The following is a 27,575-nucleotide window of genomic DNA, read 5'->3' on the forward strand; positions in this document are numbered from 1 at the left end:
TTTTTTACCATTCAACTAATAACATTTTTAACTCTTTCAACTTATTACAGTTATTACTTTTGGACCTTCAAATCATTGATTTTTTAAAGATATTCCAGGATTTTTGCTCCATTAAAATACATAGAGAATTCTTGTGCTTAACCTTTTTTACAGGTTTTCACCTTTTTTAACCATTTTACTTTTAAAATGTTGAGCTCTTTCAGCTCAGTTCAGCCATTTCTTTTACAAATTAAGCTTTCTTTCAGCCATATAGCATTCAACCCTGCATTTTCTTCTGGAAATGCAGCTCCTTCTAGTTGTTCTTTAATGATTGTATGATCGCTCTTGGTTTTGTTTTGTCGTGTGTCTGAGATGTTCTGCAGAGCAAAACCCTGCTGTAAAAAAGGCCTGATTTAAAAAAAAAAAAATTAAAATCTTTTTCTGTTTAACTAAATCAAACTCCAACTTTCTAATAGGTGTTTTGGGGTGGGTTGATAAAATCAATTAATCAATCTGAATCTATCCAAGCTTAATAAATCAAATATTGGTCCCTAAAGTATAGATGATTTTTTTAGGCCTTTACTTTTCTGGTGATCCAACGCAAAACAGCAGTAAAGCCAAAGTCCGCTAGCTTGTTGCAAACGTATAATTGAATTTCCTTAAAAACATACCTAAAAAAACAGAAACGGCCTCCAGGAGAGGCAACAATTTGCTTGGAGCTTCTCCGTTTGAGAAACCGTGTAACGCTGTATGGTCTTAATGGTTTATTGTTTCACTAATACATTTTACAGTATGTGGACGATATCAGATCTTAAAAAGAAAGAGAAAAAATATAGTTTTTTTTTTACTTTTGTGTAGATGGTAAATTGAAGAGCGTGGTTTCGTATCTAAGGCTATCGTCATTCACGCAAGAAGTCCAAACGGAGAAGAGCAGCAACATGTTTTATTTTATGATGCATTAGTGCCAACAATCAAGCAATTTTTTATTTATTTTTTGCACCGCCACATCTAAGAACAGCCCAGCTGTACCATGTTAAATGCCAGAAATTTACATCATAAAGCATCTATGGACTTCTCAAAAACAAATCGACTAAAGGACGACCATCTAGACCAGGGTTTGCTGATGGGCACATTTCAAAAATCAAATTTTCATCCTCCTTGTCTTTGGCTGCTCTCTTCAGTGGTTGCCATGGTGAATCATCTGTCTCCATCTGCATCCCCCTCCCTCACACCAACCACCCTCATAACCCTGACCTTCTCTTTGGTCTTCTTGGCCCCCTTCCTAGTAGCTCCAACTTCAGCATCCTTTTACCAACATCCTCTCAAGGTGTCCAAACCATCTCAATCTGCTTCCCAGCATTTATCTCTAAAATCTGTTCTTGTGATGGATTCATTCCTGATCCTACCCAATCCTATCCTATTTATTACAATTAAAACACATGTGACTGTTTGTGATTTTTGCACTGCACTGTTAGACATCAGAAGAATATGTCCTAAAATATGCCGAATATGGCATATTATGATCTTGTAAAAGAAACAAAAAACACTGTGATTATAAGATTTAAATATTGGTTTTCCGCACCAAAAAGAAGATATGCACATTTACTCATCATAAATATTATTTTAGCTCAAAACTTTGTAGTCACTTACAAGACAGCGGTACGCTCACGGCGTGTTTCATAATCACACGTGTGTTCTGAACGTACATGATCAGACTACTGGCACGCTTTTGCTTTAGTGGAAGCCCAAATGTCTTTGCAGAACACAGATCAGAAGTGGAAAATATGAGATTCCTAAACCTGGCTGTGTAATCACAAACAAAGTAAATAAAGAGGCCTAACATTGCTGTGTGCTGCTGTGCCACCCCTGTAGCCGCCCGCTCGCTTCATCACTGTCCAACAGTTTGGGACATTGGGTTTTTTAAAGCCGCTCTGCAGTGAGACACTAATGAGAAACTGATGTGGCAAAAACAGAACTTTTGGATTTTAACCACAACAGTGTTTTGATTATAAAACATAAGCTGCAACAATATAATCTTTATTAGAATTTACCTAAATCTAACCTTAACTCGATCCCTAATTTTGATTGAAAACATGACTATGAACCTGAAAATCTATTTGACAGTCAATAAAATAGCTTTTAAAGTCAAAACTGCTTTTGTAGTAATTTTTGTAAGAATTTTCTAGGAATTATCTTTGCATTGAATAGAATTGTCCAATTGGTCGTCTGTAGATTCTCTGTGTTTGCGTTAACTTTTCATTTTCACAGTAAAACACTGACTTTACAGAAACTCCATTCACAGAAAATACAGAACCAGCAGCCTTTTTTATTTATTTAATTTTTTTAAATTGAACCGATTGAAGCAGGCATGTCCAAAGTCCGGACTGTATGGCAAATTTGCGCTGGGTAGCGTGTGCTCCTGTCATGAAATCAATAAAATGCGTCCCCCAGCCCTTTTATAAGAACGAGGATTTCTTGATTGTGATTAACTAAACTACATTTTAAGCTGTTTTTAAACCTGTAGCAAGAATCTGTGCCTATTTGACCTTTAGAGCCTTAAAGGCTTAACGAAAAGAACATTTTTTGTGTGATCAAACCTTTCAGAATTTAATGTGTAAATGGTTTTTTGAAAGTACATATGTGTGCACAAGCTTAAAAAACACTAAAAAAAGTTTAGAAGTTAGAAGGCGAGCATTTAATAATGTATAATATGTAACATTTCATATGAACCCAGATTAAATGTTAACAAAAGGTTTTTTCCAGACTTTATTGTATTTCTCGTCTTTGAATATGAAATGAATATAGCACTATATACATATACACCATTTACAAAAAAGTGAGATAACAAATAATACTTTACTTATGTTCAAACTTTTTATAACCTACCAATAATATGTGAAGAGTCTTAAACAACATAAAGGAAAAATTCTATGTTTGAATGGATTTCCTGCTTCTGTCGTATTCATATACCATGTAAAGAGATGAGTGTGAAGCTCCGAGTGTTTAATGAGTCCAGTTGTGCTGTTGAGACGACTACCTGTGGAGCCTGAGGCGAGCATCAGAGAGCTCTCCGTCATGAAACCAGCAGAATGACCTTTCAAAGTCGGAAGCTCCAAACACACACACGCCCTTCCCTTTAGAGGGCACATACACGCAAAGATACGCCGAATCTCCTTTGATTTACCAAGGTTTATGTACATTCTATATTAATGTGTAATCATTTAAAAAAAAAAAAAAAGAAATTTAGGAGAAAAGATTTGATATTTTTCTAAAGTGTTTTTCAAGCTTGTGCACACATTTTTGAACAACTAACTAAATTTAAAACCAGCTAAACTAATAAATGATATAAGGGGTCAAAATTCATCTGTGTTATTACACTACATAATAAAACTCACTTCTAATTGTTTAATTTAACTAAATCCAGTTCTGAGGATCAGAAAATCATTAGGATTTTCCTCTAAAAAGCTAAAAATATAAACCTGATTGAAAAGTTCTTTACCTAACTACATACTGGAGTTATATTTGTACGTTTTTGAAATAGAAGCTTCTGTATAACAAAATTTTTGCCATATTGTGAAGGTTTTTCTATCAACTATTAAAATAAATAAATATTAAAATAACGTTTACAAAGTTGCCTTTCTATGGCTTCCTCGCTGTTTTATTTATATCATTTTTTCAGGAACTCAAACTCATCAATTTGACCGTCACGTTATTGCTTTAGACCTGTACTCCACAAAACCAATTAAGAGTTCAACCAAGCTACAGTCTACAGCTTAAGTTGGAGTTTAACTTTGTGGGACTCAAATTCTCCAAATCCACTTTGTTCTTCTCAGCCAAGTTTGCCGCCTGCACAGTCTGGCCTGTGGAAACCAGCATCTGTCAGAAACGACTCAATTGGGAAAGAAATCTGCCTCTTTTCGGTGGATTTTTTTTTTTCTTGAAAGAAAACTCTGATTTTATCTTTTTTTTTTCCCCTGCTGAATTTGGTGGAATTTAACTTTTCAGTCACACCTGTCACCTGTCATGCATGAAGAAAATCTCATACCAACTAAGTGGCCAGACTGAGTAGTAGAGTTTCCATCCTAAATCCCAGTCATTCCAAAAGGCTTTAAGAATGGGACCCAATGCCTCCCTGCTAGACACTCAGCAACCACCAAATGGTTCCCGAATGCGGCTGAGGCTGCAGCTCACTGCTAACCCAGGGGATGCAGAAAAAAAAAAACAACTAATGGGACTTTTACCTTTCATACTATAAACATGCTTTTACTTTGGTAAGGAGTACTAGTTTGCAACAGGAAATCATCTCTCAGACACATCAGTTGGAGTTCCTTCATGGGATTCTGTGTTGTTCAAAAATACCTGCTATGACAGAAATGTGACATCATTTGAAATATTTTTTAAGTCACAGTATTAACACAGTGTTCCCTCCTGATATCACCTTTCGGGGTCTCGCAGATTTTTTTCAGTGCGATCTTTCACGCGTTTATAATTTTTTTTTTTCAAAACAGCATACTGCGTTCTTCATTCTGATGGTCAGTCAATCTCCTCTGAGTCGTTTCTCCTGCACATAAATGTGCAGCTCTCCAAATCTACATAAATCCCAGATTGTGATCAGATTTTCCTTTCATAAAAGTGGACCTAGGTTCGAACTTTAAGAGTTTACACAAGAGAAAATGTTCGTGTCTGCCTGGGAAAAGTCAATAAAGTATTTAGTGAGGGGTTTGACAGCCTTAAAACATCTGTACTCCGACTTTATGGGTTGAATGTAACCCCCGCGATGTATACGGTACTCCTTTACGTTATCACAATCAAGCCTGTTCCTAACAAACACATTCCTCCGGCGGCTGATGTCTCCTCAATCATGCACATTTGGATAAAGAACATGCTTTAGGCCTCATGCCCTGTGAAGTCCGGAAATATTCCCATCAGGAATCATGATGTATCACAATATCCCCTCAGACACATGATGACTGAGGGACAATTTTTGTAACACGATGAATCATCAGAAAATGCCTTTCCTTTGCATCCACAAGAATCTTAAAGCACCAAGTTATGCAACAACATCCCAAACTGTGCCATAAGATGATGTCAAACCTTTTATCCTCTCAGATTGTAGAGATTTGCTGCTTTTCTCAGAATGACGAGGTCATCAACATTTATTTATCTATATTGTTAACTTACTTGTTTGTCTTATTTGGAATGATTAGTGATTTGTTTTGTTAGTTTGTTTTCCTTTGCGCTGCCACGACTGATGAATTTCTCCACCGCCAGACGAATATGGTACAATTCAATTAAAATGTGTTCATATTTAACCCTGTCTGTTATTGTCCTAAATGCCTCATAATCTGAATCTAAAGGCATGAACCATGTGTGATTATTTTACTTTTTATATGCAATTTTTTTGTGATTTGTGTGTCAATTACGTAATTTAAACATGATACGTGCACCGTATGTGCAATATAAAAGTTATACATCAGTGGTAAGTCCGTAAAAAAAACAACATACATGGACATACAAGGAACGGTCATGGAAAGCAACAAATTAGGGTATGCATCTCGCAAAAATCACACACAATTGCATAGGATTAAAGCAATGATTGCCTGTTAACTACGTAAAATATGCATAAGCTGCGTAATTCTCAACTTTTGAATGGCTAAAAATATAAAATGCATGTAAAGATCCATCGGCCGAAACCCTCAACGGACATCTGCGCATATCGACAAATGACAAACACAAGAAACATGTATATCGCACAAGTGAAATACCAAAATCTCATCCATGGAAAATGCAAAAATTGTATGTAATGGCTGTGGGACATAATCCGTGTTTCTTTTTTAGTCCAAGAAAAGTGAAAAATTTTCCACAATCAATAACACAGCAGCCGTTTGGTAGTTATTGTCATATCAATGCAAACGCACAGATCAATGTGTTTTAACAATGTGATGGTCTCATTAAGACATACAAAGAGAAGGGATCTACATCTAGGAGAGAGCACTCAGTCTGGCACATGGCAGAATTTACACCAAACATCTAGGCAGTTTGATAACTCAGTGAGATCTATCTTTGAAATATTTATATTTGATTAAAAAAATAAACTGGTGATCAGCAGTTTCTGTGAGACCGGCGCAACGGCGGCGAGGCTTAAAGAAGACTCATTCAGCGACTTTTACAGGCTGTTGTGAGAGACCTGCAGCCAGAAGGAGAAGAAAAGAGCGGCGCACCCAAGAAAAGAAGACGGAAATAATCACTACGATGTGTGAGGCTTGTGCCTATTGATAGTCTGACTCACTTAGGAAAGGCTTTCGTAAAAAGAAATGCTCATTTGTACTTTAGATACCCAGAAGCATAATAGATAGGAGAGTCTGCTCGCCTTCACTGTGCTTTTATTGTGCCCATTAGGAAAAGCAAGAAAAGCTGCTCTTCTGCTGCAAAACAGAGAAAATAAATTACTTTAAAAGTCACACGATGAGACAAGCACACTTAAACAAATGACTAAAAATGTAGATCACATCAAAGAAAAACCTCTCGACTAAACAAGGAAATTGAATGTGCACAGTCAACATTGGTCCTGTCACACGCATCGACCCATTAGAGCCTGCTCCACCTCATGCAGCACATTTTCTCATTATCCCCGATCCCGCTTGTCTTCCCTGTCAGACAGAAAACACAGAATGGCCTCTTGAGTGCGCTTTCGTGGGTATTTCTGTTAGCATCGTGCGCGTGCACGCCTTCCAATGCGCCCCGTAAGGTCAGCAGCCCCTAAACAAATTTTAGTGACTCACAGGGGTAACCCATCTCTGTCCATCACAGCCAATTGGATGGCATGGTAATGCGGAGAGCGTGCTGCCTGCAGTGGCCTGCAGCCCCACAGGACTACGCAGAGACATATGGCCATATTATTGCTTTTGTCTCTCGGGGGGGGGGGGGGGGGGGGGGGGGGGCATTGCACTAGCAGGAATTCAGCGTGTCCTGTGTGTTTGAAAGCCCCTGGAGTCACCATCAACATCTACCGAACTGAATTCCCCACCTTTGCTCCATGGGATTGAGGAAAATGAATTGACTAGTTCGCAAGCAAACACACACATATATGAGCACGCACACAAACACACACATGGCAGTATGTCAAGCCTGTTGGATGATTGAGAGCCAGCCTTGTGTCTGATAGCGTCCTTTGGGGACTGAAATATTCATGGCTCTGGTCTTATTGTTATCTCTGCTGTTGGAGGCTGGATCCTAAACGGCATACACAAGCATCTCTGACATTAAATAAGGAAACAAGACCGCTTTTCTTTTTTTTTACCCCTGCAATACATCAACTTCAACCAGGACATTAACACAGCTATGGCAGGAAAGGCTCAATGATATTATTTTTATCTCGTCTGATTTCTCACCTTTAAAATGATGCTGACAAAACAAACACAAAACACATCTACTCTCGTGCCTTATTGAATTGTGATGTCACAGCTTTGCAACGGAAAATTAGACCGGTTCTAACAATGAATACCAAAATAATGAAGCTGCGACTGATGCTACGCTCACACCGGCCTTGGAAACGTGCGTTCAAGTGACCAGTTTCAATGAAAAGTCTATGTAAATGCATATTAATGCGCGTTTCGGGATTCCACGTTCAAAACTCTCACGTTCAGGCATCACTGCACACGTTCTTTAGTCATTTATGGGCTCTACATACATAACTTGCAGCCACTGAAATCTAAATCAGTTGAACTTTGACTGATCAGGTCCTCAGATTTGGTAGTGACGTATGGATGGCATCTTTTTCAATTCACAGAAGTGCCAACTGTTTAAAAAATTGATCTTCAAGGATGAGTTGATAATTGTGGTCTGTGCCCAACAGGAATCATTTGACACCAAGTCTTTCAAATATAGAAGTAGAGCTGTGAAAGAAAAAGGCTGGAGCAAGATTCATTTGGAGCTACGACATTTCACACCAAGTCTCTTCCAACTGCAGGTACATGTGGTAGTATGGGGTAACGCCAAATCCTGCATTCAACACGTTCTTGAACAGGCGACGCATGCCTGCTGTGAAAATAGCATGTCAGTTTTCCTGAAACTCTTCACCGTCTCCCTTTGCTTTTTGAGAACAAGGATTGCACCACATATCCATCATTGTTATCTGTTGGTCACTTTCACAGGCTGTTAGTGTACAATGAAGAGAGTGTGGCCTTAATTGAATGATCTGGACTGAATGGGATTACTCCAATTTTGACTAATGGAGTTGATGTTTTTTTGCGCTGAGCTTGAGGCAACCTCTGGTGTGACCTGCACTTAAAATCAAACAGAGTTGAAATGTTAACTTTTTGTTTTTACAAACCCGGTTGACTCTAATTGTTCTATTAGCTGCAGAGTCACTGTGACAAAAAAAACCAAAAAACATTTCCCATTGAAATAGAGAGCATTAATAATTAAGTACTAATGTTTGTTTTCTTCTGTAAAGCTCCAAAATGAGAAGTGCAGGACAAAATGTTGTACGTTAAGATGGGGATCTTATTTTAATGAGTCGAGAGCTTCACTTACGTCTGTCCATTTTTTTTTACTTCTGTTTGCAGCTTAAACAAATTCCAGCTCTCCTTAGGGAACGTGGCTTCAGGGTAAATGCAAGTGAGTCTGTGCAAATGTGTGATTCAGCAAAGACAGAAAAGAAAATAAAGACTTCATTATTTATTGTAATAAAGCATTTTGCTTCCAAACAGTTTTTTTTACATTTGATACACTTATTTGTTTTAATGAAGCTTGTACCAAGGCTTTTTTTTTTATCACCGGTCTTTGAAAAAATAGGAATTTTGACATCAAATTGATTTAAATGTTTTTCATAAGGTTTCTTCTTTATCTCATTTGAGTTTAATAGGTCCTATCTTCTCATACAGGTTTGTATTTAAGCTGCAACCTTAAATGACAAGAACCTGAAGACTGAAGACTTCCAGTGAGGCTGAGAAAAATGATCCCACATCCAGATAAGAGTCAGACATGTTTCATCAGTTTGAGCTAAACTTCTGCTACAATTGTCAAGAAAATCATTGCATATCCTTTACAAATCAGCTGACAAGTGACAGGAAAAAATATTGTGTTTTCTGATAATGTAAAAGGCTTTGGTAATCTTTACAGCTCTAAACTTTTGCTTTAAAGATGCATATTAATGCTCAAATGTATGTTTGGTCTTTTTTGCTTATGTACGACTGAGCTTTAGGGCCACCCAAAAAAATAATAGTAAAATTACGAGATTCAAAGTCGCACTTTTTGGCATTTTCAACTTTCTTATGCTAATAGAACAGACTACTTTCATTCGCCTTTGTTGTTTTATGTTGAAACGGGACGTTTCAAGTCTGTGATTGGCTGGCTTTTGTGGCCCATTTGTAAGGTGTCCTGCTCTGTTTCGAGCGCAGAAGAGAGACAATTCCTCTTGAGATAAAATTGTTTTGATTGCATCATTTCTTTAAGTTTCAAGTGCATTTTTCTGTCTCAAGTGCAAAATAATTTTTTGGAGCACACAACATTTTTTAAGTTTTACGCTCAAAGCAGTGAGTGTTGGGTTTTGAATAATGGCACAAAAATCACTCCATATGCATGTCTGTAAATTCAACCAAAAAACTGCGAAGTGTCAGCATCCACACACTGCTTACTCAAACTTGTCATGTCAAAATTGAGTTGTGTAGCACAAGATATAATTGATGTAAATGTTTTTGTCAGAGGGTACAGGACGCTTTTGCATACTTTTTGAGGATTTGATATTGTAATCTGTTAGACCAGCCTGCTAAGGCCAGCTACCTTTGTTGAGGCGGTGCAGTCGGGAGCAGGAGTTTTATTACTTCGTGTTTCAAGTCTCCATAACTAATGTGTTCCACGCGCAGCAGCTGCCCCTGCTGCCTCCCCCAGCACTGACTCACTTCAAGATTTCCTTGGAAAGGCCGGTGCCAGAGCCCTTTTTGTCAGGCGTCCCAAGGCAGCTGGATTTCAGCAGCGTGTGCGGCCCTCGGTCCAAAATCATGGTCGAGGTCGCTGTGGCAATGACAGCCACGGCGTCGCGTACCCTGGCCTCGATGTTGTAGTCCCATTCGTCATATGACACTGAGATAATACCTGGGAGAGACGGAGAGGGAGATTAGGTGAGAGAAAAGAAAAGAAGCGCCTACGAAGCAAAAAAAAAAAATGGGGAAATGGAAGCAAAAAATAGCAGGCTGTGAAAAACAGCCAGAGGGGGAAGAGTTTTAAAACAATCAAAGCGTTTAGGAAGAGAAACAAAACGATCTTGTAACGCTCTGGCTGAAACCTTAAATATTCATAATCAACATCTCCATATTCCTAAAAATAACACAAAAAATGAAACAAGCCTGAGAGCCTGGCTCCGGAGAAGAGCCCTCGTGCTGCTCTTTTTGTTACAAATGGCTTTTCAACCATGATAAACCCCAAACTATCCAACGTCAACATTTATTTCTTTCACCCAAACAGCAGTGTTCAGGTCATTTTCCATGACTGCTCTGCACGATGTGCTCATATTTGGATCTGATTGGGTAAATTTATTGGAAATAAAAGAAGCCTGCAATCTCAGGTAGTCTCTTCTTTTTTTTTATTACCTGCTGAAGCTTACAGAACTGGAAAAATGTGTTTACTGCAATTCAGATAAACAGCTTCTGACATGCTCACCAAGTGAAGGGCTTCACATGAGAGCGCCTTAAAGAAATGTTCTCAAAACAGCTTCTGGGAGTTTTGCTGAACAATGGACTACGGGGCTGAAATTATTCTTAGAACTGACAGTCACAATGCAGAAACTGAGGCTTGTCAGAGCGCATCTTTGTCATGTTTGAAAAGAAAAATGGATGATAAGCTGGAAGTCAAAGGAGTGGATGATTGAACATCAGACAAATGGGCCTGGACTCACACTTAGAGTCAAAGATTGGGATTGGGAGTTGTAGTCCATTTTCACGTGTTTCACCTTTCAGACCATCATAGCATCATCTGACAAGAGTAGAGCTCGTTATTAAAATAATCATGCATTTTGTGGTACAGGCACCAAATTTGGTATGAATTTACCTATCAGCAAAGCATGAGAAAATAAAATATAAAAACATAAAATAAAATTGTATATATACATACATAGATATATATATAAGGGTTAATGGCTGACGAAGTGTGCATTATCACTTTTTAACGCACGGCGTGGAAGCCTGAACCGTCCGACGCGAAGTGCGTTAGAAAGTGATAATGCACACCTAGAAAGCTATTAACCCGCTTATACCGTGGTCACTTACAAAAGCAATAAATATTAACCAGTTTTTAGTCCTTATTTCTTGTTTTTTTTCCGATTTGAATCGCTTTTCTCACAAAAAGCGGACTATTTGTTACGTGCACATAACAAAGAGTCCGCGTTGCGCCGCACCACCGCTTCAGTCAAGCTTGACGATATAAAGTGACATATACATGCTGATCTTTCCGATGGGTTGAATAAAGCATCAATTCAGAGAGAAAGTTCACCTCTTACCGCTTGTTTTTGTCCAGATGATGAAGCAAAAGGTTGTTTTAAAAAAGCCGGCGCAGTGATACAAAACATTTAAGCTAAGTGACCAGAACTTCAATTTTTACCATGCGGTTATCCTGTGGTCAATCACTTTTTAAGGCACACCCAGCAGCCAATCAGAATCGAGTATTCACCCGGACTATGGTATATATATATATATATATATATATATATATATATATATATATATATATATATATATATATATATATATATATATATATATATATGTATATACACACACGGAATTATATACAAATAATTCCGTTTTCTTTTCTCTTTTATCATTTTTTAGAGCTGGACTCCTGCATCATTTTTAGCAATAATTTATTGGTGTGTGACCTCTTGAGTGTATTTTTGTTAAACATATCAGAGGGATTGGATCTAAAAAGAAAAACTTATTGTGAATATCATTTTTAGGTCTTATAAAACATTAAAAACTAAATCATTGAACTCATCAGTGGGATTACTCCAAATATTTGGCATTTCCCTAATTTTTTGCTACACCAACAGCAAAAATGCTCCAAAAAAACCTCAAACCATATAAAAAAGGTCTGCGCCCACCACCCCTTCCCTTCCCTCTGACACATGCGGCTCCGTCTCTATGACGGGAGCGCGCAGCTGCGGCCTAAAATTGATCGTTAGAGTGAAAAAGACTACCAATCACCTGTTAGTGTGATTCATCCAGCCACCGATGAGTTGCGCCCCCCAGTCGAATTTTTTGACTTGTTATGTTCCAAAGACTGCTGCAAAGAGGTGTGGGCGCAAGTGTCTTGCAGCAGAGGGCGGTGGTCACGTGCACGTTGGGTCTGCTGTGTCGGAGCAGGGAATTGTGGGAAATAATCCCCATTGCCTGCTTTGGTCGAAATTGGGTTGGTGCAATGTATCGATGTGTCAAAATAAGAGCGCAAAGTGCCGGCTGCTGCAGGCATTTCAAAATAAAAGCTCAACGTCTCCTCTTTGAATTTGGCATTTCTCTGTGTGTGACTGAGGGCACGGAAAATGCGGCCCTCAATGAAGTGCCGCCCTGGGCCACCGCCCACCTCGCCCATATCAAAAACCACCACTGGTAGCCAGTTAATTAGCAGTTTGGCTTTTGCTTCCCCACTACAGTGACGTACCAGCTGGGTTGTCACAATATATATATATATTACTGTACATAGTCTAATTGAGTGTATAGCTGCCAAATTTCCAAATGGCTACAATTTCAGATTTTTCCCATGGCTAAAGTCCTTTTCTGATCTCAAAGCCTCGTTTTCACTGAATGGTTCGGTCCGATCTTGTTTCAGAACGGTCAACGCTATTCAGATGAGCGTTTCCACTCAAAGTGGGGACCGTCACGTGGGGTGAAGCTAACAACAACTACAATGGAGGTCATCCGCTTCGCTTTGATACTTCTTGTAAAAAAAGCATTTAATATTGTTTGAGAGAATATTGTGGGCAGTGTAGAGGAATACAGCCTTTCTTTTATTGTTATTACCTTCTGCCAATCAACAGGTTTCAACGGTACCTCCCTAACCGGTTTGTTCCATTTTTCTATGGACCTATAACCAACAGGGGCTCAAAAATGGTACGATTCAGTCTGGCTTAATGGGTCAATTTTAAAATGAAAATGTTTAAACTGGACTGGATCGCTCCGCTCAGTGGAAATAAGGCTTTAGATACATCCATGCCAGAATTGTTGCTTGGACCACAATATGCATGATTTGTCTGAAATATAAATCTATACGGCTACGCTGCGTCAAATTTTTTCCAGTGTTGTATTTCTGACAGCACAGACAGAGTAAAGCCATACTACTACCCACCACCACCCACTGGTTGCTTCAGCACAAAGTGGTGGGTTGTGTTGAAATTCAACTGTGATTGAGTTATGAGAAATGTGAACAGCGAGCTGCGAAAACACGTGAATACTCCACAGAAGATGGTCCATCTGTCTCTCTTTTTTCTTTTTTAGAGACTTCAGCACAGAAAAACGCAAAGGTAAAAAAGGACTAAACAAGCTTTTTTAAAAGCGCAAGGATTATTTTCTTTTTGTTCAGAATATCAAACGTTGACAAAGTCAGACAATTTTGCACCTTTTTACAACTGAGTTTCTTTTCCAAGCCTATATTCAACATATCACAACATATCAGTACAAACATCCTCATATGTACCTCATACATGGCATCAAAAACCATTTTAAATCTGACCATGAAATGGACCCTGATGAGGAAAACCATCAGTCCTGTCATCTTTATGTGTTATAACCTTAATCCTCTCTTTACACTCTGATTAATACTAAAAAACGGCCGAATCCTTTTGGATTTGACGTTCTTTGTCATTGGTGGTGTTTTTATTTTCTGCTGAAAATGCCTTAAGTGCCTTTTTACCATCACCTGTGGCTGCACTTCTCTAGGAATTCTCAAAAAGTGTACTGAGACCTTCACTCTTCACACTCATTTAAGGAAGATTTTTCACCCTGTGAAAAAGACAAGACTTGTTGTCTTGGAAACAGACTCTGGTGCAGAGCGAAGACCCCAAAGGGAAAGAGGACAAAGATGTCTGGACAGCCTAGAGTTCAGATTTTTAGGGGGGCTGTTTTTAGTTTAGCTCTTTGACCTATCGTAAATCATCGCCCAGTAACGTCATCTGGTGGCATCAGCTGATTCTGAGGCAGCTTTTCATTTCTGCTTTGGACCGATATGCTACACATTACATACGCAAAGTGTTCCATAATTTTGTAAAGCCACTTTTTCAGAATCTGCTGATTTACGTTGATTGTGTGAAGACCTCACTACTATAAAGGGCTGCATATCAGCGAATGGCTGCTTTTCTCCACTTTAGATAGCTGAAATGTTGTTAATTACCTTAACAGTTGAGTTACTGTAGTCGAAAAAGCTCAGATGTAAAGCTTCATTCACATCGCCTTCACAAAGCACGTTCAAGTGACCACTTTAATACTTCAGTGGAGCATAAATTTACTGTTTTCTGGCCTGTTTCTCGCGTCCTCGTGCAGCTACGCATGTTTTGATGACCATTTTCAGGCTCTACGTAGAAAACGTGTGGCCATTGAATGCACACTGAAACTTTGACCAATCAGGGACTCCACTTTGGTAGTGACGTATGGGTGACATCCCATTTAATTCATAGAAGTGCCAACCGTTTGTGGCGGAGAGATTAATAATTGTGATATGTGAATTATATGACATCAAGTCTTTCATATATCGGAAAAGAGCTGTCAAAAAACGAAGCCTGAAGCAACATTCGGGAAATTTGCACTGCGTCGACCAAACCTCTTCCAACTGTAGGTTACCGACAAGCACTGGTGAACAGCAGAAGAAGAAGTAGCCCCTCCCAGCTTGTGCAGTGTAAAAATCACAGGCTGGTCAATAACATGTAGGTAGTGCATTCTTGGCGTCACACGTGTGATGTGTCTGTAGCTTAAAAGAGTTAGTCATCCTTTAGCATGTTTATACTACTTTGTCAGAGTCAGATCCTCGGCCTGTCGTCCTGATTTTGCTTCATTTCTGTTTTAGTTCAGTTCTTTTAGTCGTGTTTGATCTTCATTCTGTGTCAGGTTTCCTGCATTTGGATCCTCCTCTGCTCCCTAGTGAAGTTGTAAATTTGAATGTTAGATGCTCCAAGTCACATGTTACTGCTCTGGAGAAGTGACTGTGTGGTGTACCTGTAGGGAAGACAGAGGGGACGTGGTCTGCATCTCCAGCCACCAGCGAGGGCACGATCCAGGTGTAGCCGTAACCCGTGAGGCCTACGGAGTGAGCCACCTCAAAAATGGTGGTCGCCTCCTCCTTCGTGCAGTAGAGGAGGATGACGGGACTCTGCAGTTTCTTCATCTGGTTTTGGATTTTGGAGTCTCCGTCATCCACCGACATGTCCAGAAGGAGGACTTCTTCTAACTCCCAGCCCACAAAGCTGTTCTCAATGGTGCTGCGAATCTGCCATGGAAAGAAAATGAACACATTAGAAGATGGAGATGCGCAGAAGAGAAACTGTCTGCAACCTCTTCTCCTTATAGCTTCTAGATTTCCACACCATTTGTACTGACACATCTCATATGAGGTGATAGTAAAAGTGTTTAGCACAACCAGGGCAGATGTTTCCCTAAATCCTAATATTTTGAGACCCTCCTGTTGAAAATCTTTGAAGTTGGAAAGTTTCATGAGCATAAAATCAATCAAACATCACACCTTCAATTCTGCATCGTATTCAGTGTTTTTGTTGCAACTCATTTCCAAAATACACACACAAAACAGGCAGACAATTGATGATACTTGATACCTTGATGATATTTTTGTTTCACATGTGTGAAACTTCTGTTGAGCATATTGAAATTCTTTACCTTTTTAAGACATTAAACGGGTCAGCAGTTCTTGCGGCTTTGGGTGGTCTTGCTTCTGAAGCAGAACTGCTCACTTCCTGGTCTTCAGGATCTACCTCCCTGCCTTTTTTTCCAGTGCTCTCTTTTCCCCTTGCTGCTGATAAGCTAAGTCAGGTTAACCTAATACACCTGCAGCTTCATTCAGCGCAGAGAGATCTGGAAAACGGGCAGTGTAACGATCATTTATTCGTCTCTTCCTTTTTGGTAGATAACTGTCGTTCAAGTTCTGGGATGTTTATTGCGAAGGTAAAGTTATTTTTAAAAAACCAGAAGCATTTAGAGTGCTTAGCGCACAGGTTGTACGGACAGAGAGGAGAGACGCTGGAAACATGAACACCAAGTTTGTACTCAAAAGATACCACGTGTGGATGTGAGGACACTAAGACTCATAAGCTGTCTGTTTACATTGTATGTTCGTTATCGAGAGATTTCTATTCTGTTGGTATGTGCAGTTTTCACTGTGGATATGGAGAGACCAAATAAATCCGGTAACACTTGTGCTATCCTAGGCACTTTAACCTTGGGAGTTGGGTCATCTAGACCCACTAGACAGCGCGCTGAACCTTTTTTCTTCAATGATTTGTGAACCTCACTGGTGTCCATGGATTACATGAAATCTTTCCACCTTTATCCACCTTTGTCATGGTAGGGAGAACACGTCAATGTAAGGGTGGGGTCATCTAAGATAGCACATTAAGGGAACCGCTTGCGTCTGTAAATTCCTGGTGTGGAGTCACAGGCAGGGTGGTAGATCCCAAGGCCCGGGATTGAATACACGGTTAAAAAAGTCACTTTTCCAGGAGAGGAATAATAAACTTTTTAAATGTGCCTATTTGCTGTGGTCCTTTTGGGTTGGCAATTATTTGAGATCATTATATTAGAATAGAATAGAATAGAATAGAATAGAATAGAATAGAATAGAATAGAATAGAATAGAATAGAATAGAATAGAATAGAATAACTTTTTTTATACAGCACTTTTCCCAGAAAGAATCACAAAGAGCTTTACAAAAGCAGTATAAAATCAAATCAAAACACAGATGTGACAAAATACAATAATATTAATAATGAAAACACTGAAAAACATAGTAAGGCAAGGATTAAAATCAACTTAAAGCTCTCCTGAAAACGTGTTGACCTGAGATTTAAAACACACATGGGAGGGAGTTCCAAAGACGAGGAGCAACGGCTAGAAATCAGAGATCTTCTCTAGTCTTGGAGCGGGTTTTTAGAACGCTTAAAAGGTTTTGGTTTGAAGACCTCAAGGATCAGGCCAAAGAGTATTGGATTAAAAAGTCATATATGACCATGCAAGACTCTACAAACTAAAAGTAGAATTTTCAAATCAATTCAAAATAATCAATGTAAAGCAGACAACAGAGGAGTGATGTGTGTCCGTTTGCTGGTTCCTGAGAAAAGCCTTGCTGCAGAGGTTTGGACATTTGTATACTTTTTTTTCCCCCACAACCTTCTTTTGTAACAAAAACATGGCATTTTTAAAAACTTTAAACAAAATAAAAGGTAGAGTGAAAAATATAATCTTTGTCAAAACCTCTGCTTTTTATTACGGTGGCCCTGAAGTCCAAATCCCATCAAAAAAATCATGCAACATAAACCATATTGAAGATCACAATGACAATTAGAAAAGCAAAATAGGTAAATAATAAAGAAAATGATATTTAAGAAATACGAACAAAATTCAAAAACCAAAATGTACAAAAAAAAACATTTTTGAAAAGAAAAATAATTTCCAGAAATCTAAATAAAATGTTATAAAATGAAACAAAATAAGTAGGAGCTCTCTGATTAGATGATGAGTTTTAAAGAAGAGGGAAGAAGGATATTTTGCCTGAACTCTGGTAAAGAGTTGATTGAGCAATCACCAAACTTTTCAGTGGGTCTGCTCAGAAGCTGAAGGACCCACTGATGAAAATGGTGTTTTTGATGATGGAGGACATAGATTAAAAAGAAAAAGAAAAAAATAGGCTTAAAAAAGGGTTCAAAACTGTACTGCTGAATAGCTCCAGTATCCTCACGGTTTCTGTTGCAGCGCTAATGTTAGGTTAGGGTTGTGAGGGGCTATATACAGATGGATGATGGGAAGTGAGGCCGGACTTTCTCCTCCCCAACGGTCCCAAAGTTCAGAAGTGAAATTCTGATGATCGTGATCTTTAATAACATTTTCACCGAGTGATTTGTTGATGAGATTTTGCACTTCAGGGCCATCGTATTTTAGAGATCAGACCACCTTTTTCTCACACTGTCAGAAACTCCTTCAGGAATGTCCAATTCCAGGCCTCGAGGGCCGGCGTCCCACATGTTTTCCAACCAACCTGCCCTTGAAGCTCCTTATTGGCTAAACACATCTGATCCAGGTAATCAGTAGCAGAGGAGACATGATTTCTGTAAAACCAGCAGGAGGCCCGGCCCTCCAGGCCTGGAGTTTGACACCTCTGCAAGCGGAGCTGTACAAACTTTTGCATTCTTCTTTATTGGTCATTTGGTACTAGATGTGTCCAACAAACAGGAGATGCTCCTTAGAGGACCATTGGTGGTGCACGTACACATGAACTGATTCCTTCACCTTTTAAACTGCCGTCTAACTTTATTCAAAGCAAAGTTTTCATTCTAATTTATGATTATCTGACTTTCAGTAACTTCTTCTTCTTCTCAGATGTGTGTCGGATGTTTAAATTGATGGAGGATCTCGTGCCGTCCTCCTTCAGAAGTCTGTTCTCTGCCCTGGAGATAAGCGGGCTGAAGCCTCGGAGAGCGGCTCCCTTTAAAAGGACATGCTCAGACAATCTGACTCTTCCATTATAGCAGCCGGAAAATGGGGACACTTAGACAGGATTCCAACGAACCTTATCTTTCTGAAAAAGCTTGAAATGATGGCTTGAGGCCAAACAATCCTCTTCTCAGAAACACTTGCTTTGTAGCTACCGTTTCATTCTTTTTTGTAAAAAAAAAAAAAAGGATTTTTGTTGAGCCTCTTACCTTGTTGACAAAGTCCTCGTGACCGGGGTAATAGGTGGTGACGATGGAGAAGATGTACCAGTCATACTCCTCCATGATGTTTAACATGACGGAGGCCTGCTGCTCGATGGATGGGCCAAATTGGAAAAACATTGAGTGGTCGTCCTGGAAACCAAAGACATGGAGCCAATCAGCAAGCGAGGTCATGAGTCATGCAGCTCGGGAGGACTGGAAGATAGGTCACAGGCGATTATGGAGCATGTCCCGTTTTTGCAGGACCGACCTTGTTTGAGGATTGTGTGTTTGCAGTTTGTGCTTCAACATTTCCAAATTATCGTCATTGTTCCACCACAACACAAAAACATTTTAACAGTAGGTAAATATTTCATGTAATCATTTAGATGTGCGCCACATCCACTTTTTTGTGGGTTTTTTTTTTGTTGTTGCCAGGAAACAAATTTGGGAGCATAAATAAACGATGGAGAAAAAAGTCTTCTGTGCGGAGCAGCAAAGTGGTCAAGGACACGTAAGTCACTCCTACATAACAGCCAGGTTTCTCACAGGCAGAGCAGAAGTCTGTGTAAATTATTTGCTGCAGTGAGTAATGAAAAGTGACACTTAACAGGCTCTGTAATGAGAGCATAGTAGTCTTCAGGTTGTCCAGAATTAGACGTTCTCTGTGGAGGCTGCTGAATCGACCGGAGGTGTTGAGGGTCGTGTTTACACCCCGATCACCGCTCAGAGCTATAATTTGTCACAACTGTGAATTACTGTTTGTGAGTGAAAGGTGGTGATTGCCGTTACAAAGAACAAAGTAACAAATCAGAAAGTATATATGGTATTACGGCTTCACAGCAGGAAATCCAAACCCTCCCCTGCTACTTTGATGCATACTGGTGCTCATAAGTTGTCTTTTTAAGCGTACATCATGATTATGGGCAGGGTTTAAATCCCTTCCCTACCCCTCCAGCTCCTCCCTTTTGCTCCAGTGGTGAGGGCATTTGGAGATTCAGTGTTGTCTTTACGGGGGAGCTGTAGTGACTTAGGACTGGGTATTCCTCCCTCTTCATGGTGATCCGCATCACACTGTGGTGAAATGCATTTCTTCACGTGGGTGTGCTCTGAAGCACAGAAGTTTAGATTCTAATGAAAGTATTTCGTTTTTACTCTGGCACAACTCTTTGAAGTTAAACCGAGTATGTTATGTCTTTTCCTAGCGCTGGCAGCTACATGCTAACGTAGATGACTAGCGACTGTAAATGTAGGTCGATGGAGAAGGGGTAGGGGAAAAATCCAGATTTAAATTCAAATTTGACAACATGGTGACACTAATTATGATATAATACATATATATATATACATATATATATATATATAGTTATAATATATTTATATATATATATTAGATCAATATCAACCAATATTTATATCAACCAGTCAAACGAGAGCAGAGATCAAAGATCTCCAAAAGCTAAAGTTCTCATCGAATGCGATTCATGGCAGAGGCAGACAGTTTTTATGTTAAGTCAATGGTACAGACACAATCTGAGATCCCGCGGCGCGATTTGAGCGGCGGGCTGCGGCGCGAATGTCTGGCAGCGGCACAATTTCAGCAGCTCAATTCAGCAGCTCAATTCAGCAGTGCGACGCGAATGGGGAGCCAACCTGCTCGGGCCGCCTGAACTTTATGATACTTTTCTTACCTTCATCGAGGCTATATTTAAAACTGTCCCATGATTTAATTTTAGTTTTTATTTTTAGCCTCTCTAGTTAATATGGGACGGCAAGCCTTCAAACTCGGTCAGAGAGAGAACACATATGTGGAGAACGTATTTGGGACTTTAAGTTTAAATTGAATTTGAAATATTTGCGGCCAACAAAAAAATCAAACCTTAGACGCACTTAAAATACGTGCGGGGAATGCAGCAGTGCACCATCTTCTCTTCACCCGTATCTGAGCTTGTGCACTCTGGACGGGGCAGATCAGGGAGGTTGCGCAATGTCACAAAGCCACAACGGCTACTACTCAGAAATGCAAAAATGCCAATTACATTTGTTCTCTCTTATAAGAAAAATGCCACAAGTACATGTCAAAAACTCCAAAAAACATATCGGAGGGAGAATTTAAAAGAAGGAAACACAGACTTTACTGTTTTTCTACACTCTGCTCTCTCTAATTGGTACTGATCGTGCCATTTAACGCTGCAGAACCTCTTCATGCACCTGGTTGCAGGTAAATGGCTTCTAAAGTGGCATTGAATTTAAACAGATTGTAAAAGACTCCAATCTGGAAACGCAACAGGAGAGCACAAATGTTTCTTCATGCTAATACTAAGACTGACACCATTTTGAACATTTCTTTTTTTCGTACCCACATCAATCAACGCTAGCAGCAGTGCAATCAGCGTCTGCTGAATGTCTTGTTAGCCCTCATTCTTGATTATATTCATCTCAACAAGAACAGAATATTTCACTCAGAAAGCTGAGATGTTGGTCTAATTTTTCAATTATTTCATAATTTCTTCATTTTACAATTTTGGGATTTTTTAGCATTTTGTGGTTGTGATTTGTTTAAAATCTCATATTTTTCTTATTTTCATTGAGACAGTAATAAATTGATCATTCTTTTTTTTCTTTTTCCTTTCTTGAACAAATGTGGGTCACAGAGACACGGAATTTACAGCTGAAGGCAGCTTTTGCGGCCAGACGGAGAGCATATCCGTGTTTATGAATGACTTATGATGTGAATAATTATTTCATCCACACAAATTAATTATTTCTAGGGAACGAAATTGTATTTCATTGGAACGAAAGATTATCTCGTGGGAACGAAATAATATTTTTTGGGAACGAGATATTAATTTGTTGGAACGAGATATATTTTATTTTTCCCATGTCATGTCTTTTTTTTTTTTGAAGTACAGTGTAATCAGTGGTGAAGCCGACCCTGCTATTAAGGTTCGGGAGGTCACTACTTCCCTTATTTTCCCCCAACTAAAATTACAGCTAATCATGGACTCATTCTGCTTTTTCTTTCATTCACAATACATTTGTTTTATTCACACGTCAGAGACGTCAGCCGTCCCCCCTCCAGTCCCTCTTTCTCCTGACTCACCCCATCTTTTCCTCTCTATCTCCTGTTTTTACATAATGGCCTGTGGCTCCTTTTGTTCACATCACACAAGTGTGAAATGATCGCTGCTGCACAGTGGCTCCGCCGGAGCCGCCTCCCTCCGTGTATGCTTGTTTTCCTGCCCGTTGTCTCGCATCACTATGACTCCATCACAAACCCTGGAAAACGTCTCGTCACTTCCTCTTTTTTTGGGGGTGGGATATCTTATTCTGTTACTAACAAGTTAAACGTGTTGAACGTGACAGCACGTTCCACAGACAAAAATGGGTCACTCTACTAGCTGCATGAAAGCTTTAACTGAGCAGTTTTTGTCACATTGATTAGACTGATTATAAAATAATGAGCCTTTTATAACATTTTTTGGGGTGACATTTAAAGCAGTATTTGAGAGGAGAGGGAAAACAACATTAGAAAAATGCTTTTTCATAGTTTCCTAAAGTCTCATTTTGCTGCATTTGCTTGTTACTCTGTGGTTCAGAGGTGAACTATTTAAAATGTGTGGTTTGGAGGAATAAAAAACCAACAATATTTAATATTTAAACTGAATCTTGTCCTGATAAAAGTATAAACAACAGTTTTTATACAGGCCCACTCCAATGAAAATCCTGTTTTTTTGGTGTTTTTTAACATGGTCTTGTAGCATTTTTCTCGCGATATATAGGACATATAAAGAAAATCATAACAGCATTTCTGAGCATTTCTATATTCAAATCAGTGTGAATCAGGAGCATACTGGAGCAGTGACCTAGGTGCTACAGTCAACAGGCCATAAACTCCCTGCTCTGCTCCATTCTGACACATCCACTTGCAGACAAATAGATCCATGTACATCTTCCTTTCCCTCGACTGAACTGGCATCTGGCTCAAAATTGGTTAGCTTCAAAATTTCTTATTATTTTTGGTGCAGCGGTAATGTTAGGTTGAATTCTTCAATTCTGCTCCCTTCCAATCATGAAAATTTTTAATAGGTAAAACAAACATGTAAACATTTGGGCATAAATAATTTTCATGAAAGGAACAAGTAAATAAATGAAAATGAAAAAAATGAAAGGTTGTGAGGGGCAGTAATCTTGCAGGAGAGCATGCAAACAAAGGGATTATGGGAAATATGGAAAGGCTTACTCCACCCCAACAGTCCAGTACGGAGCCCGTGTCCTGACATTAAGATATAAAAATATATCTTGTTCCCACAGATTAATATCTTGTTCCCACAGATTATTATCTCGTTCGCACGAAATACTATTCCGTTCCCACAAGATACTATTGCGTTCCCTCAAAATACTATTCCGTTCCCTCGAAATGATTAACTCGTGCGAACACAATAATTATGTCGTTCGAACGCAATAATTAATCCGTTCGAACGCAATAATTATTCACGTCATAAGTCTTTCACGCGGATATGCTCTCTGTACGCCGGCAAAAGCCGCTTTCAGCGGTAACTTCCGTGTCTCTGTGACCCATATTCGTTCAAAAAAGGAACATGAAAAACAAAAATGATCACTTTATTACAGTCTCAATGAATATCAGAAAAATATCAAAAGATTTATGATAACTAGGCTGCTATGTCATACGATGGCTCCTGCTAGGCTACTACTAGCTCCGCCGCAGAGCTCTTTGATGTATGCCGGCATTTGGGCAACTGGCTGGTCGGATGACAGACAGCTGATATGGTAGTTTAGGGTTGAATAGGAATAATAATATTCAGGACTTGTCTTTTATTAACTTTAGCAGTCAGTCGCTTTACATTCGAAGGCTATTAGGCTACATGCTAACTGACTAGCCGATCATATCCTGTTATTAATTTACGTCATAGATTTACAGCGGATAACTTCACATTTCTGTCTGTGTGTGTCTCATTACATTGCATTGAAGACACGGAGGATGTTTAGAGAACAGATTTATTTATTTTAAAAAGAACAAAAGCATCCATCGTATTCATCATCGTATACGTTCATTCACATGATGATGATCTGGTACGCCCTCATCATTCATCATTGGTCTTGTTGTTTAACCTTGGTCACAGGGACACGGTGATTGGCCAATGATTGGCAGCAAAGCATGCTGGGAAACGTGACGTACTGCTATTTTTGTTATGCTACGAGCTAAAGATAAGTGCTTTAGGCGAAGCAGCCAGCTTAATATGATATTTTTCAGATTTTCATCGAGACAATAACAGATCGACCATTCTTGCTTTTATTTTTACCCCTATTGAATGCTCACAGTGTCACGGAAGTAGCGTCAGGAAGCGGCTTTTGCAGCAAGATGACTGAGGGCGTACCAGATCATCATCATTTGAATGAACGTGAATACGATGGATGCTTTTGTTCTTTTGAAAATAAATAAATCTGTTCTCTAAACATCCTCCAATCTGCGTTCGCACGAGTTAATCATTTCGAGGGAACGGAATAGTATCTTGTGGGAACGCAATAGTATCTTGTGGGAACGGAATAGTATTTCGTGCGAACGAGATAATAATCTGTGGGAACAAGATAATAATCTGTGAAAACAAGATATATTTTTATATCTTCATGTCAGGACACGGGCTCCGTAGTCCAGCCCACAACTCAAGAGGTGAATTTCTAATGAATTACTGTAGAAACTATGTCCTTGAAAATGACATTGGGTTTTGGATTTTAGTTATAAACAACTTGTGTGATTAGAAGATGACTAGGAATTCTTTAAAAATAGATCAAAATAGGATTTTTTTAGCATCTAAAATATGTGATTTTTCTCTATCTGCACTGAAAAGGAAAAATGTATCTCCAACCGGATGATATTCCTTTGAGATTTGCCTTGTGGCTATAAAAAAATCCCTATGTTATAGAAATATAAATCTACAGATCATTGTATCATGAAAAATATGGAGTCTTGCTTTTTGCAAGAACATTTGAGTCTTAGAAAACCAAGTCCGCGAAAAACAGCTTTTATTAAAATAAGTTCATGCGTTTATGAACAGAAGTGGCTTCATGATTTTTTTTACTAAGGTCAGAGGTGAAGACAAGAAGCTCCACGGTTACACGGCTGAGCTGAGCAGCAGCAAGAGCGCGATGAGGCCGTTTATCTGTGTAAAAGCCTTCTCTGCTGCCGTTAGGGTGTGCTTTACGATGGATTAATTGGTAGAGCTCAGCTCATCTAGGCAGGAGATGCTGGATTGCTTCACGCTTTGATGTGGCTGCTTTTACACACACTAAACGTGAGAAGAAACCAAAGACAGAGAATGGAGAAACTGTCAGAAAGAGTACCGGTATGCAGTTAGAACCAAGAATCAAGAATCATCAATCTACCGCAAATCTGAATGTAAACATAGGCAACAATTCAAGGCTGTCACTTTCTTAGACTGATGAGGCTCTTCACTCTAAAAGATTTAGTCAAAGGACAGATTTCCTATGTCGAATATAAATCACGACGTTTTCAACTCTTGAATGATTTTGTTACTTCCTTCAAATGTTTCCGTTGGGTTTATAAACGGTTTCTTTCCGAGAAACTCCTTTAAAATGAAAATAAAAGAAACTGTGGTGGTCCTTCCCCATTTTTCTCAGTGGGAAGTCATCTGAATGGAGGTTTTTAATGGTTCAAAGACTAATCTAATCAGTTAATGATGCTTAAAGACCAGGCTGCTGATTACATCTGCCAGCATCAGGCACAGGCAGCAAACTGGCTTGAATTTGGAGTGATCTCTGAATAATTCACTGCTGTTACTCCTAATGTCTCCAAATGTTTGTAGGTGTTCTGTTTCAAACCCACTTGGGGCTTAAATTGTGACCCAATGGTCTGCTGGTTTGCAGCAATGATCATCTACATTGGGATCTCCATCCAGGAGCTATAAACTGGTCAAAATCCAATAATAGGAAGAGAGGGTTTGTCACTCATCACTTTTGAGTGATGTAAAACATCCCCGCCACCGTTGTACGTTATAAATGGATTATGCTCAAAGTTTCAATGACAAAAAACAGAAAATCCCCCTCTTGTGAGAAGATTGTTTTGAGTTACGATGTTAAACAGATCAGCAGGTATATCAGAAAACTCACAGGAAGATTGTACCCTGAGCAACTGTTCCGTTTTTAGCTTGTATGCTGGTCCCAAGGTTTCGTTTTTGTCCTTTGCTGTTCCTTGGCTGCTTTTTTACAATATTTCATCAATTTCAATTTCAATTTTCAATTTTATCTGTATAGCCCAAAATCACAACAACAGTCGTCTCGATGGGCTTCGAAGTAAACATGAACTCAAAAGGATCATGAATACAAAGAGTTCAATAGGAAAATACTAAAATGAACTAACAAACTGACTAAGCTATACTGGCATCCCTGCCCTTAGACCCCCCTGTTGCCTTCATCAGTGGAAGATCAAACCTCAAGAAGGAAAACTCCCGCTGTAGTTCTGTCTCTTCATGGTTTTCTTCTTCATTTGCCTTTGGTTCACTTATTTAAACCTTATATTTCGTTCATCAATTTTAAACATCTGTATCAACGTCAGGCTCAACGCTTAACTCGCTTTTTTGGTCTGGTGGAGGCGTGCTGCAGCGCGGCTACTGGCAAGAAGACAGCTAAGAAGGTACTCTGATAAGTGTTAATGATAGAAAGATTGTCAGGGAAACAGTGAGAACCAATGTGTATCACACTAAAAGTTGTCTTGATGAGCCTGCATTCATCAGATAACATTTCAATGAGTTAATGGGTATCATTGTTGTGGTGTTGGGGCATTGTGTTTAAGAGAATTCTGTTAACCCTTGTGTGATCTTAGATGACCCCACCCTTAAGGCCCGTACACGCCAGCGTTTTTCGCCACGTTTTTTGTGTTCACACCCAGGCGATTTTTGCTGACGATGAGCCGAGCGAACATGCAATTTCATTCCCTGACATTAGATGGCGCTTAATGTAAAACAGAAATACTCCTGTACACAAGGTGGCGCTGCGCAACTTTACGCTTCTTAAATTCGCTTTTCACTCAGAAGAAAAGAGCAAGTATTTACGCGCTTGTCAGAATCATACAAAGAAAACATGAATATTTCAAGCACCAGTAGCTCCAACTGGTGCTTGGTTCGGGGATATTTTAGAATGTCCGTCATTATTTCTTCGCGGCAGTGTAGACGCTACTTGGCGTCTATCTTCTATGCTGGTATGTGTGCTCAGAAAGGCAGTTTTGTGTTTGAGCGCCCCCAAGTTGTGTTTTACTGTAGCTTCAGAAGCTCCAGACACGTGTGCAACAGCGCCATTCTCATTGGTCGTATAGTTTTCGACGCGGCGCGTCAAACCAAAAAAACAAACCCCAGGCGTTTTATAAAAAGTGACGCTTTGACGCGTGGCGTTTTTTCGCATCGGTGTGCACACTCACATTGGTGCCCTTGTTTAGTCACGAGGCGTTAAACGTCGGCGAATATCGCGCGCAAAATTCGTCCCGGTGTGTACGGGCCTTTACATTGACGTGTTGTCCCTACCATGACAAAGGTGGATAAAGGTGGAAAGATTTCATGTAATCCATGGACACCAGTGAAGATCACAAATCATTGAAGAAAAAAGGTTCAGCGCACTGTCTAGTGGGTCTAGATGTCCCAACTCCCAATGTTAAAGTGCCTAGGAAAG

At 39.4% G+C, this 27,575-nt stretch overlaps 1 protein-coding gene across 6 annotated transcripts in view; it reads right to left on the minus strand.

Annotated features, from left to right (window-relative positions):
• grin2bb (glutamate receptor, ionotropic, N-methyl D-aspartate 2B, genome duplicate b) overlaps positions 1 to 27,575 on the minus strand; it is a 142,754-nt gene that overhangs the window by 36,646 nt on the left and 78,533 nt on the right. For all 6 annotated transcript variants that reach the window (XM_078945517.1, XM_078945539.1, XM_011474390.4 and 3 more), the window contains 3 exons: positions 18,885 to 19,028; positions 15,174 to 15,444; positions 9,882 to 10,074 (listed from right to left, as the gene is read on the minus strand). In XM_078945517.1, the coding sequence (XP_078801643.1) occupies positions 9,882 to 10,074; positions 15,174 to 15,444; positions 18,885 to 19,028 (608 nt within the window). The remainder of the gene's footprint in view (positions 1 to 9,881; positions 10,075 to 15,173; positions 15,445 to 18,884; positions 19,029 to 27,575) is intronic.

This window comes from Oryzias latipes, chromosome 1 (genome assembly GCF_053564925.1).
Source record: "Oryzias latipes strain Hd-rR chromosome 1, Olatipes_Hd-rR_3.1".
NCBI classification, from domain to species: Eukaryota; Metazoa; Chordata; class Actinopteri; order Beloniformes; family Adrianichthyidae; genus Oryzias; species Oryzias latipes.